At 39.0% G+C, this 12,920-nt stretch overlaps 1 protein-coding gene across 1 annotated transcript in view; it reads left to right on the top strand.

Moving 5' to 3' along the window:
• Window positions 1-12,920, top strand: part of SRGAP1 (SLIT-ROBO Rho GTPase activating protein 1) — a 159,806-nt gene that overhangs the window by 73,019 nt on the left and 73,867 nt on the right. The window contains exons 2-3 of the mRNA XM_081331631.1: window positions 10,660-10,855; window positions 12,156-12,318. Of these exons, the coding sequence (XP_081187757.1) occupies window positions 10,660-10,855; window positions 12,156-12,318 (359 nt within the window). The remainder of the gene's footprint in view (window positions 1-10,659; window positions 10,856-12,155; window positions 12,319-12,920) is intronic.

Below are 12,920 nucleotides of genomic sequence, written 5' to 3' on the forward strand. Positions count from 1 at the left end.
GTCTCCGTGCTGTACCCGGGCCTAAAGCCCGATTGGTAGGGGTCCAGATAATCCGTTTCCTCCAGGAACAGAGGAAGCTGATGAGCCACTACACTATCAACAACCTTCGCTAAAAAACGAAGGTTGGAGACTGGACGATAGTTATTTAAAATAGGCGGGTCCAGGGAAGGCTTCTTGAGGAGGGGCCTCACCACCGCCTCCTTCAAGGCAGCGGGGAAGCTGCCCTCTCTCAAAGAAGCAGTTATTACTGCCTGGAGCCAGCCTCGTGTCCCCTCCCGCGCTGCATAAACCAGCCAGGAGGGGCACGGGTCCAGTAAACAAGTGGTGGAACTCAGCCTCCCCATGATCCTGTCCACTTCTTCCGGAGTCACAGGATCGAATTCTTCCCAAATAATATTCCCAAGACTGCTCGATTCCCCGTCGTCAGACTCCCCAGTCGGAGTCCAATCCGGCCTGAATCTGAGCGATTTTATCTGCCAGATATTGACTAAATTCCTCGGCACGACCCTGCAGGGGCTCCTTCCTCACCTCCTGGTTCAGGAGGGAGCGAGTCACCCCAAACAGGGCGGCCGGGCGATTATCTGCGGACACGATGAGGGCAGCAAAGCAATTGGACTTCGCTGCCTCCATCGCTGCGAGATAAGACCTCGTGAAGGTTCTTAGTCGCAATCGATCAGACTCAGACCGGCTGGACCTCCAACAGCTCTCTAGGCTCCGTCTCCGATGCTTCATATCCCGAAACTCCATGGAAAACCATGGTGCCCACCAGGATCTGTCATATATATATGACAAAAAAAGCACTGTATGCATACATAGAAACAAATACAGTGCTTTTTTTGTCATAGAACACATGGAACAGCATTCTGGCACCTTTTTTTGAATGGAAGAACCAGTTCCTTCTAAGCTGCCAGCACAAGTGAGTTGCGAGCCTTCACTTAAGGCTCTCATGCTTCCCCCTCCCTTCCTGCCACTCAGGACTCACCTGGAAAAGGTCTGTCTCCTCTCTGCGCTGGTTCCTGCTGCCACAGCCCAATCCGGGTTCTGGAGGCCTGGATCTCCGCTGTCTGGATTTATGGCCGTGGAACGATTTTGCAGACCCTGCACGGCCTGATCCGGGCTCCAGAGACCTTTCCTAAGCTTGCTCTCAAAGTGTACACATACATAACACACATTTAAACATACTATATACAACATATGTATAGACCTACACCCTTACATATTAAGGTAAAGGTAAAGGTTCCCCCGCACATGCGTGCTAGTCGTTTCCGACTCTAGGGGCCGGTGCTCATCTCCGTTTCATAGCCGAAGAGCCAGCGTTTGTCCGAGGACATCTCCGTGGTCATGTGGCCGGCATGACTAGACGCCAAAGGCGCACGGAACGCTGTTACCTTCCCACCGTAGCGGTCCCTATTTTTCTACTTGCATTTTGACGTGCTTTCGAACTGCTAGGTGGGCAGAAGCTGGGACGAGTAACAGGCGCTCACTCTGTTACGCGGCACTCGGGATTCGACCCGCCAAACTGCCGACCTTCTGATCGACAAGCTCAGCCTCCTAACCCACTGAGCCACCGTGTCCCTTCCATATTAAGTAACATATAAATATTAATCACTGTCCATCTTGAATATGTAACGGAAGGAGGAAGCTTTAGAGTTCACAAAGTTAATACTGTATGGAACAAAACTGTGACTGAATCTGGATGTTCTGCTTCATATACCACGGAGCCTCCTCCCAAAAGGTAACAAGGAAAACAGATCGAGGAGGATATGTAGTGTCCCCGACAATCTTACAGACCCTGCTCAAGCAACACTTATGTGTTAAGTCCTGGATGGAAGGGAGGGAACTGCCAATAATCTTTTCAGCACTGCCTTCCTGTCTGAAGCAGTGATGCTTCCAAACCAGACTGTGATGCTGTATGACAGGATGTTCTCGATCGTCCCTCTGTAGAAAGTGGTAAGGATAGGGGAAGGAAGATGTGCTTTTCTGATGCGACGCAGAAAATGCAGGGGTTGCATTTAGAAAGATTAGCTATTAAGAGTATCTGGCAACTTTTAAAAATATAGAGAAAATATAAAAGTTAAAAATATAAATGGATTACGTAAAATTTTTGATTTACCTGCAAAAGAGAAAACTCCAAATTTAAAACAATTTCCCTCCTCCAAAGGAATAGTCAACTGGATAAATACCGCAGCTACCTCTGCTATTGTATTTTCAACTAATCTAAGTCAACTGTTCAATTTTAAATAAAATATTTTGCAGAAAAGCTAATTTTCATTTATAACAATGGACAGTAGTATTTTATGTATTTATTTAACAAATTTATATGGATGTCCAACTCATACACAGTGACTCTGGGAAGCTTGCAAAATTAAAAATTATATACACCTGTTTTTTCCAATTACATTCTACATAACATGTTCTCTAAACCAGGGCTTTTCAACCTTATCACAGATTGTATCACTTTTAGGACATGACAATATTTGAATACCACCAGTGCTTAGGAAGGTGTCAAAAACCTGATGACTAAACAAAGGGGGGGATTTTGGGTTTTACCAATTAGATTCATTTGTTGTTATAGAAATTGCTAGTTTATAATATTATGGAAAACTAAAAAGTTGAGGTTCAATGTTAATGCTTCTTTCTACTGCAACAGAGGAAATCTTTTTCTCTTCTCCCCCTCACTTTTCTCCCCTTTTCCCTCCCCACTGTGTCCTACTATTTGCTTTTATATTTTTGTATTTTATTTTATAATCTAGTAAAATATTACAAACTGTAGGAAAAAAGGGAAAAAGAAAAAGAAAAAGGAAAAAGTTTTAATTTCTTTGGTGGCTGTTCCTTTGCTGAATCACTTTCCCTTTGCACTGACAAATGTATGATGAATTTATCCATGTTTATTAATATACACCACTACCAGCTAGCTCAGGGGTCTTCAAACCTGGCACTTTTAAGACTTGTGGACTTCAACTCCCAGAATTCCTCAGCCATCATGGCTGGATGAGGAATTCTGGGAGCTAAAGTTGCTAAGTTTGTAGACCCCCTGAGCTAGCTGGTCAGCCCTTCTTAGCCCTCCTTCCACAGTGTAGTAAGAATGCACCCCACCATCCCTTCCCTGTACCCTTAAAGACACAGGAGTCAAGTGAAAAGCAAGAAAGGCTCACAAAATAAACACATAAACTCAGGGTTTTTTTTCCTTTAAGCTGCCTCAGGCGTGTCACGTGTCACAATGTTGCAATTCCAGACTGAAAGGCTCCAGCAATTGCAAAAAGCTTTAACTTTAAAATTAAACCTGTTTACCTTCAAAGAAAACTTTCTAAAAGCCATAGACAGACTCGAGATAAGGGGGTAAAACTAATTACATTTGTTTAAAGAGATTAAACCTACGGAAGTTAACACTTTGGACTCATTGCTAGCCTAAAATACAGACTAAAATATTCCAATAACCAAAGCACACAAAGGAGCCTCTGAATTACAAAACGCTGTAACAACTGTAGAAAAATCCTTATGGTAACCCAATCAAGCTGCCAGCTGATCCAGAACTAAATAAACCCACCTTCTTTCCGACATGCCAGCTTTTCATTTCATCACCACTGTTTGCATTCTCCTGGCTGGAGAAAATGAACCAGGGGGCCTTTTCTTCCAGCAACAGCTGCTGCTACTTCTCTGTCCCTGTTTCCTCTCTGCCGGCTGACCTCTCCTTCTTTTTCCCTGTTGTCTTTTTTTTCCCTTTCCCACCCAAACCACCTCCTTTTATAGCCTCTCCTTCCCCCCTTTTTCTTCAGTTCACCTCCAGCTCTGTGCTGCTTCCAGAAACGCTAATCATCTGTAGCCTATCAGCTGGAACCCTACTGGCTCCTGGGGCTTCTGCCAAGCCCAGACAGTCCTGCAACTGCACTTGCACCTGCCTCCCCCTCAGGGTTGGTTTGCTTCGGCTTATTCCCCTCCCCTGCTACACTTGGCTAGCAGTCGCGTACCACCTGCCATGTGGCAAGGTACCACAGGTGATACGCGTACCACTGGTTGAAAAAGGTTTATTTTGTCTAGTGAAGCACCTGGCAATCCCCCCTCCCTTCTTTCAATGTGTCAACCGAAAATGAATAAGGAAGATGGCCGCAGCCATGCTCATTTTCAAAGTTCACAAAAATGTTACAAAATAAAATACCAACATTTCCTTTAAAAATAGTCAAGCAAAAATATCATTAGGAAGAGTTTTTCCAGGTTTACAATAGTCTGGGCTTTTTTTCTCATAGAATGCTCAGAACGGCGTTTCGGCACCTTTTTTTGAAAAAAAAAGCTCTCTCTATTGGCTTTCAAAAGCCTGTTGCAGGGGTAGGGAATCTTGGCACTTTTTTGTGACTCGTGGACTTCAACTCCCAGAAATACTGAGCCAGCCACGCTCAGGGGAAAAAGAGGTTTCCAAGCTGAGCCATGCTGGCTCAGGAATTCTGGGGGTTGAAGTCCTTGAGTCATAAAAGAGCCAAGGTTGCCTACCCTGCACTAGAGGAGGACATTAAAATTATTTACAAGGTTACTTCTTTAGGAAATAAACTTTTAAAATCTAAAACAGCTAATTCAAAAAAGCCAACAGGAAAGAACCTCACATTTTTCATCTGCTTCTGTCTTTTGGAAGGTAAAATTAGATAACAAAATAATCTATTTCCTATGTTAACATCTCTGTAATGAAATCAATAAAAGTAACAGGAAAGAAATGAAAAACATTTTTCTCAATGTGTCTAATTTAACTGATGCTAGAAAAAAATAGTATCTTTTGTACATACTCTTGAAAACTATTTTGAATCTATAACCCATCTATTACAACTAAACCACTTTAAATTAAACAATTCTTAAGAATGAAATATTCTTAATTTGGACTTTACTTTTACTGTTTGGACTGTTGTGTGTTTTAAAAAATGGATTATTTAGAATCTAGTTATGTTGCACTTCAGTCTTTAAATAATTAACCTAATATATACAGAACAATAAATGATATTTTCCATTGTGAGCTTAACATCAATAACAACATTTATTTAAAAGGCTAAAATAATTTCTGGTGGTATTATCTGTACATTAAAATTGTGTTTAGTCACAATCTTTCACTTTTCACATTCTGGACAAGCAGTGGTCATGTATCCTAGCAAAAGATGTTACATATGTGCATAAGCGTAGTCAGTAGCATATGCCTTTTTAAAAATATCAAACATGCAAAGAAACAAAAATAAGTCCAAAATATCTGTATTACATCCAGAAATGCCAACTTTGCAACCAATATTTCTCATCCATAACTATGGCACCCTAAGGATACCTGCATACATGCAAATGCTTCTCTGGGATCAGTAACGCAGCAGGAATTGCTTTTTCCTTCCAGTAACAGATTGCTGGGAAATACCAAACATAGCCTTGAGAATTCCAATGTTTGTTACAAATTTTTCTGGATATGGTTGGAAAGAGGCCTAGAAATGCCAGCACAAATACATCACACTTGCTGAACGTGCACACGCAACTAATTATAATCTTCAATTATAAGTGATACATCTAAAATGAGATGGGCTGTCTCAACTGCAACTTGTAAACCGTTCTGTTTTGCGGCAAAACAATACTGAGCCAGCCACGCTCAGGGGAAAAAGAGGTTTCCAAGCTGAGCCATGCTGGCTCAGGAATTCTGGGGGTTGAAGTCCTTGAGTCATAAAAGAGCCAAGGTTGCCTACCCTGCACTAGAGGAGGACATTAAAATTATTTACAAGGTTACTTCTTTAGGAAATAAACTTTTAAAATCTAAAACAGCTAATTCAAAAAAGCCAACAGGAAAGAACCTCACATTTTTCATCTGCTTCTGTCTTTTGGAAGGTAAAATTAGATAACAAAATATTCTATTTCCTATGTTAACATCTCTGTAATGAAATCAATAAAAGTAACAGGAAAGAAATGAAAAACATTTTTCTCAATGTGTCTAATTTAACTGATGCTAGAAAAAAATAGTATCTTTTGTACATACTCTTGAAAACTATTTTGAATCTATAACCCATCTATTACAACTAAACCACTTTAAATTAAACAATTCTTAAGAATGAAATATTCTTAATTTGGACTTTACTTTTACTGTTTGGACTGTTGTGTGTTTTACAAAATGGATTATTTAGAATCTAGTTATGTTGCACTTCAGTCTTTAAATAATTAACCTAATATATACAGAACAATAAATGATATTTTCCATTGTGAGCTTAACATCAATAACAACATTTATTTAAAAGGCTAAAATAATTTCTGGTGGTATTATCTGTACATTAAAATTGTGTTTAGTCACAATCTTTCACTTTTCACATTCTGGACAAGCAGTGGTCATGTATCCTAGCAAAAGATGTTACATATGTGCATAAGCGTAGTCAGTAGCATATGCCTTTTTAAAAATATCAAACATGCAAAGAAACAAAAATAAGTCCAAAATATCTGTATTACATCCAGAAATGCCAACTTTGCAACCAATATTTCTCATCCATAACTATGGCACCCTAAGGATACCTGCATACATGCAAATGCTTCTCTGGGATCAGTAACGCAGCAGGAATTGCTTTTTCCTTCCAGTAACAGATTGCTGGGAAATACCAAACATAGCCTTGAGAATTCCAATGTTTGTTACAAATTTTTCTGGATATGGTTGGAAAGAGGCCTAGAAATGCCAGCACAAATACATCACACTTGCTGAACGTGCACACGCAACTAATTATAATCTTCAATTATAAGTGATACATCTAAAATGAGATGGGCTGTCTCAACTGCAACTTGTAAACCGTTCTGTTTTGCGGCAAAACAATCCAGGACAAGCTGATTAGCAGAGCTTAGAGAGGACTCATTAACACAATTTTTGGGAAGGAAAGAAACAGAAGGACAGTTTTAACATCTTCCAGTTGATGTTACGTTATGTAACATCTTCTGGGAATTGAAGTCCACGAGTCATAAAAGAGCCAAGGTTGCCTACGCCTGGCCTATTGGCTCTTTCATGACTTGTGGACTTCAATTCCCAGAAGATGTTACATATTGGCTTTTGAAAGCCAATTGGAATTGCTGCTGAGTGCGCCAAAAGACCCAGCCAGCAAACGTTGCACAGGCAAGTTGTCTGCAGCGAAGGCAGGAACTTTGCACCCCTCCCTGCTGCCCAACTACACCATCTCAACTAGGTAAGTAAGATATTATTTGCAGATAGGATGGCAATAAACAATTTAGGCTGCATTTACATCAGGGCTTTTCAACCTTTTCAGAAATTGTACTACTTTTATAGGACATGACAATATTCATGCACCACCATGCTTAACAAGGTCTCAAAAACTTGATGATTTAAAAAAAGGGGGGGGGTATTTTGGGTTTCATTGGTTAGATTCATTTATTGTTATAGAAATGGCTAGTTTATAATATTATAGAAAAGCAAAAAGTTGAGGTTCAATGTTAATGCTTCCTTCTACTCCTGTAACAGAGGAAGTCAGAAGTCAGTGCCTTTTCTTTTTTCGCTTCTCTCCCTCACTTTTCCCTTTTTATCTCACCCTTTGCTCGCAAAAGCCCCCCCCCACTCACTCACACTTTGCTCACAAAAGCCTCCAGTTGCTCTCACTCACTCCGTCTCTTTCAAAGGCCTCTTGCTCGCTCGCTCACTTACTGCCCCGTCGCTTCCAAACAGCATTTGCTCGTTCACTCACTCACTTACTGCCCCGTCACTTCCAAACGCCATTTGCTTATTCACACACTCACTGCCCCCGACACTTCCAAACACCATTTGCTCATTCACTCACTCACTTACTGCCCCATTGCTTCTAAACGCTTCCAAACACCACTTGCTTGCTCACTCACTTACTGCATTTGGAAGCGACAGGGCAGTAAGTGTACGAGTGCCGGTGCCAGAGGCCATCAGCTGTTTAGTGCCAGAGACCACTGCCACGAGGAACACAGCTCTGGGTTGGGGTTCGGTGCAGCTCCAGGTGGGAGATCAGCATGGGCCACGGCAGCAACTGTGGGGAGGGGAATCCTCACGGCAGCTGTGGTGAGGGGAATCCCCGCGGGTGTGCAAAGGATGGGCGGCAACACTGTAGCAAGACACTGGCATTGCTCCCAGTGACAGCACCTCTGAGTTCTGGCACCTTCTTTTTTAGAAAAAAAAGCACTGACAATAGTACTCAAAAAGCTTCAGCAGCTAATTCACTTGAAGGCCACCTGGATTTTAGGATGAAAAGGTCATGATGATCTTAGACAAGGCACTACCAAAAAACTTTTGCTTTTCATAACAATCGAGGAAATATAACTGCTTAGCACATTCAAAACAATGTGATACATCATTTATAAAATGGAAACTTACAAATCTTGGAATATTCTGTATTTTGTACTATGTACAGTAGTATCCCTTATTGATGATCGGTGTTAGTATTAATGCTTAATGACCACATAGATGGATTTTCTCCAGGAGGAAAAAAACATTTTAGAGATGGAGAAATGAAGCAGATATTCTATGTTTTAAATTTGTTGGACACCCAACCCCAAAGTTTATGTCAAATACAGAACCTTTGTGCCAACTATAAAACAGCAAAATTTGAATTGTTTTTGAAGTACTTATCATTATCAAATATCATTATGTAAAATTATGAAGATTAACATGGAATCATCCTTTTCCTCCAGACATAGAATAGAATAGAATAGAATAGAATAGAATAGAATAGAATAGAATAGAATAGAATAGAATAGAATAGAATAGAATAGAATAGAATAGAATAGAATAGAATGGGACCTTGGAGTTCTTCTAGTCCAGCCCCCTGCTCAAGGGGGCTGGACTAGAAGAATTCTGACTCAATTCTGGACTAGTCAAGAATTCTGACTCAAGAATTCTGGGAGTTGAAGTCCATGAGTCATAAAAGAGCCGAGGTTGCCTACCCCCGGTCTAGCCTCTTCTTAAAAATCTGCAGTGATGGAGCACCCACCATTTCTGGAGGCAAGCTGTTCCACTGGTTAATTGTCCTCACTGTCAGGAAGCTTCTCCTTAATTCCAGGTTGCTTCTCTCTTTGATCAGTTTCCAGCCATTGTTTCTTGTCCTGCCCTCTGGTTCTTTGGAGATTAACGTGACCCTCTATTCTTTGTGGAACCCCCTCAAATACTGGAACACTGCTGTTATGTCTCCCCTATTTCTTCTTTTCTTTAGACTAGCCAAACCCAAGTCCTACAGCCGTTTTCGTATGTTTTAGTCTCCAGGCCTTTGATCATCTTAGTTGCTCTTCTCTGAATTTTTCCCAAACTCTTAACATCTTTTTTGTGATATGGTGACCAATATTGGCTGCAGTATTCCAGGTGTGGGCTTAGGGTTTTATAAAGCGGTACTAATACTTTGTGTAATCTTGATTCTATGCTTCTGTTTATATAACCCAGGATTGTATTAGCTTTTTTGGCTGCTGCTGCATACTGCTGGATCATAGTCAAGTGATTTTCCACTAGGACTCCAAGGTCCCTTTCACACTTACTGTACTTGTATCTTTGATTTTTCCTGCCTAAATGTAAAACTTTGCTTTTCTCCATATTGAAACTCATTTTGTTGAATAGGGCCCATTGTTAAAGTTTGTCAAGATCTTTTTTGATCCTGAGTTTGTCTTCTGGGGTATTGGATACTCCTGCCAGTTTAGCGTCATCTGCAAATTTGATGAGCTCCTTTTCAATTCCCTCCTTGTGGTACCCCACTGCTTATTTCTCTCCATATGGAAGTAGTGCCATTGAGGATTACTTGTTGAGTATGGTTTGCCAGCCAGCTACAGATCCATCTAGTGGTGATGTTGTCTATTCCACCTTTTTCTAGCTTGCCAGGAGTAGGTTGTGGTCTACTTTATCAAATGCCTTACTGAAATCTAAGTATACTACGTGCATAACATTTGAATGGTCTACTAGTTTAGTCACTTTATCAAAGAATGAAATAAGATTGATTTGGTATGATCTGTTTTTAACAAACCTGTGCTGGGTACTAGTTATAACTTTGTTTGCTCCTAGTTGTTCTCAGATCCGTTTTTTGATTATCTTTTCTAGGATCTTCCCAGGTATTGATGTTAAACTGATTGTTTTGGGTCTTTTTCTCTCTCTCTTTAGTGGACCTACAATTTCCTTAACTTTTTTTCTTGTTGTTAATATGTTGGAAGAAACTTTTTTTATTATCCTTGATTTCTGTTGCAAGTCTTTGTTCATTCTGAGCCTTTGCTTTCCTGACTTCATCTTTGCATGTTCTGGCTGTCTGCTGATAATCGGCCTTGATTATGTGCCCCTCTTTCCATTTTTTGTATTTGTCCTTTTTGTCTTTCAGTTAGTCAGAGATCTTTGTGCAGCCATGCACATGGTAAAACCAGAATTTATACCAAAAGCAGTATTTCCCAAGATCTCATGCAATTTGGAAAAGGATATATTTGATTTGACCACAACTCCTTTAATTTCTCCAAAATTCTTACTGATAACCAATAAATTATTTTTCATTACAGGTTTAACATGTTTTCTTTGACAAGCATCAAATATAGCCATTCTATGAACCATTTGTACATTGTTGCTAATGATCTGATTATTCCTACGTTGTATGGTATAAACTTCATAAAAGTATATGTATGAGAAAGATTGCTAGTAAATTAGTAAACTTCTAACAAAACTACTATGTTTCCATCTAGAAATTCGAGCTCAGCTAACAGAACAACAAAAATGCCTGGAGCAGCAAACTGAGATGAGAGTGCAGCTTCTTCAAGACTTGCAAGACTTCTTTCGTAAAAAGGCAGAAATAGAAACGGAATATTCACGCAGTCTTGAAAAGTTAGCTGAAAGGTTCATGGCAAAAACAAGAAGTACTAAAGATCATCAACAGTACAAGTAAGATAAGGTTCCTTATACAATTGAAGGCTAAACTAATTTTCAGAATCACTGTGCAATCAACCATGGTTTGTCAGACTAGAATTGAACTTGTGACTTTTGTACTGAGCCAATTTTTCTAAAGACATCCTAACCTTTTTAAAAAATAGATATTCTCCATGAAATCTGACCTGTGATCGATGTCTTCTAAATTAAAATGTGAAACAAATCATCTTATTTCAGTCTCATAATCTGGTTATTAATATTGTATTCTAGACTTAACAAGGAGGTATGACCAAAAAAACCAAAGTCTATGAAAGCAGTATTTCCTAGGTAGATTATCCACATATGTAATTTGCTCCTAGACTCGGTCAAGTTATATTAGACTAATACTATGAATCTGAATACAACTCAATTGTTCCATTTGTAAATGTTTTTCATTTGAGAGTTTCATGTTTGTTTAATTTCAGGGTTGTTTATTAAAATAGCAATATTTATCCTTTGGTATTTTGATTTTTAATGTACATAATCACTTGAGAATTTGGTGATTTCAACTACTTCCCTCCCTTTCAAATCTTGGAATATTCTGTATTCTGTACTATGTAGTATCCATTATTGATTACCAGTGTTAGTGTTGATGCTTAGTGACCACATAAATAAATTTTCTCCAGGAGGAAATAAACATTTTAGAGATAGACAAATAAACATTTTAGAGATAGACAAATGAAGCAGATATTCTATGTTTTTGTTTCATTTTTTGTGCCACATAGAGAGTAGCTTTTCCAGTTTTATGATTAACTTTCCACAAGGAACTCCTGGATGTCCTGTCCCTGAATTATATCCTACATTTCAAGCTATAGGAATGAACTGTAAACACTAAAGCATACCATCTGGACAGGGCCTTGTTCGCTATTGTTTTCTGACTTCCTGCATAGATATGAATGCTACTGATAAAAGCAGATTTACAGGATAAATAAATATAGGTTACCTTTTTAAAATGGCACATAATTATTTATGGCTTTATTTAAAAAATGTAAACTTAGAATTTGATTGCAAACCTATAACCTTGGAAAAAGTTTAAAATCTCAACTGTCAAATATGCACTGGAAGGCTTTACTGTGCTTTCAGAATGCTGATTTCCAGCATTGAAAGTGTGCTTAATGAATGTTAAGAGATAATTTACACAAATACAATCCTGAAAATGCCGGCTTTGTTAATGTATTTATGTAATTTAATGGTTGCAAACATTTTATTTAAAATAAATAAAACACAATGGTACCTGCAACTGATATAAACTATATAACATATGTATGCTTACTAGGAAAGACCAGAATCTGCTATCTCCAGTAAATTGTTGGTACTTACTTCTCAACCAAGTGAGAAGAGAAAGCAAAGACCATGCAACACTGAGCGATATCTACCTGAACAATGTCATCATGCGTTTTATGCAGATAAGTGAAGATTCCACCAGAGTGTTCAAGAAGGTATAATAATGTTATTTCTCTTATTTTCAATGAAATAGAGTTATCTAAAAGACATAATTTGAAAATGAATACTCTGCAGGAGATTAGTAACTGACTTCATTATGACATTTTTTGCTATAAATATGGAGAAGAGGCTTTTTGGTGAAATTGACAAGAACATGAAATTTTAAATGCAGAAAAGCTAAATGCGACATGCTTAGGTATACTGTGTTATCTTTCGCAAAGGGAAGATAGTCTATATATAACAAATCTAAGCCAATGTACAAGATAATTCTATTATTTGCTTTTTTTGTAAAAGAAAAAGGTGCCGGAACTCACACATGTCATACAACCCACCTTGCCTACTCTACAAGGTTCCATCCAAAAAAGGTGCCGGAACTCCGTTCTGAGCGTTCTATGACAAAAAAAAGCCCTGCTTGGGAGAAGTTACACTTTTAATGAAAAAGAATACTGGTATCAATCTTGCTAAAAACTCCACCATAAAAAAACTGCAATAAACTTTATAAATTCTTTAGGTGGTTCTTGAGGACAAAACAAAGGAGATTATAAAGTCACATCAGGGGATGAATTTGTTTAAATTAGGAATAGGGTAATGATCTGAA

The sequence above is a fragment of the Vipera berus genome (genome assembly GCF_964194415.1).
Source record: "Vipera berus genome assembly, chromosome: 6".
Classification (NCBI taxonomy): Eukaryota; Metazoa; Chordata; class Lepidosauria; order Squamata; family Viperidae; genus Vipera; species Vipera berus.